The sequence below is a fragment of the Sinocyclocheilus rhinocerous genome, unplaced genomic scaffold (assembly GCF_001515625.1).
Source record: "Sinocyclocheilus rhinocerous isolate Xijiao unplaced genomic scaffold, SAMN03320098_v1.1 scaffold359, whole genome shotgun sequence".
Lineage (NCBI taxonomy): Eukaryota > Metazoa > Chordata > Actinopteri > Cypriniformes > Cyprinidae > Sinocyclocheilus > Sinocyclocheilus rhinocerous.
The window spans coordinates 730055-730533 of record NW_015652307.1 but is presented as its reverse complement, the minus strand read 5'-3'; the positions used below and the strand labels follow the sequence as shown (position 1 = coordinate 730533).

The 479-nt window shown below is 48.6% G+C and overlaps 1 protein-coding gene across 1 annotated transcript in view; it reads left to right on the top strand.

Moving 5' to 3' along the window:
* The window catches only part of carmil1 (capping protein regulator and myosin 1 linker 1), a 32265-nt gene that overhangs the window by 18226 nt on the left and 13560 nt on the right, over window positions 1–479 (top strand). The window contains exons 14-15 of the mRNA XM_016520725.1: window positions 147–224; window positions 315–391. Coding sequence (XP_016376211.1) covers window positions 147–224; window positions 315–391 — 155 coding nt within the window. The remainder of the gene's footprint in view (window positions 1–146; window positions 225–314; window positions 392–479) is intronic.

The window sequence follows — 479 nt, the reverse complement described above, 5'->3', positions numbered from 1 at the left end:
ACACACTCTCACACTCACAGACACACACACACACACACACACACTCTTAACGAGACCTAGTGAACCTAATGCGTCCCTTCCTGTGGTTCAGTGTGCTGTATGAATTAGTGTGTGACGTTGTGTTGATGTGTTTGTTGTGTTTGTAGCACCTGTGGAGTTTCCTGTCTCAGTCCAACCATCTGCACACACTCGACCTGTCCAACAGCGAATGTTCCCTCGACCTGGTTAGACACACACACACACACACATCACAATCACACACGTCAGGTGTGTTACACTGCAAACTGCTGACAGACAAACTGTGTGTTCTTCAGGTGTGTGCCTCACTGCTGCGCGGTTCCCTCAAACACCTGACCGTTCTCAACCTGGCCAGAAGTGTCTTCAATTACAAGTACAACACAAACACATGCTCACACACACACACACACATGCTCACACACACACACACACACACACACACACACTCACACACTCACACA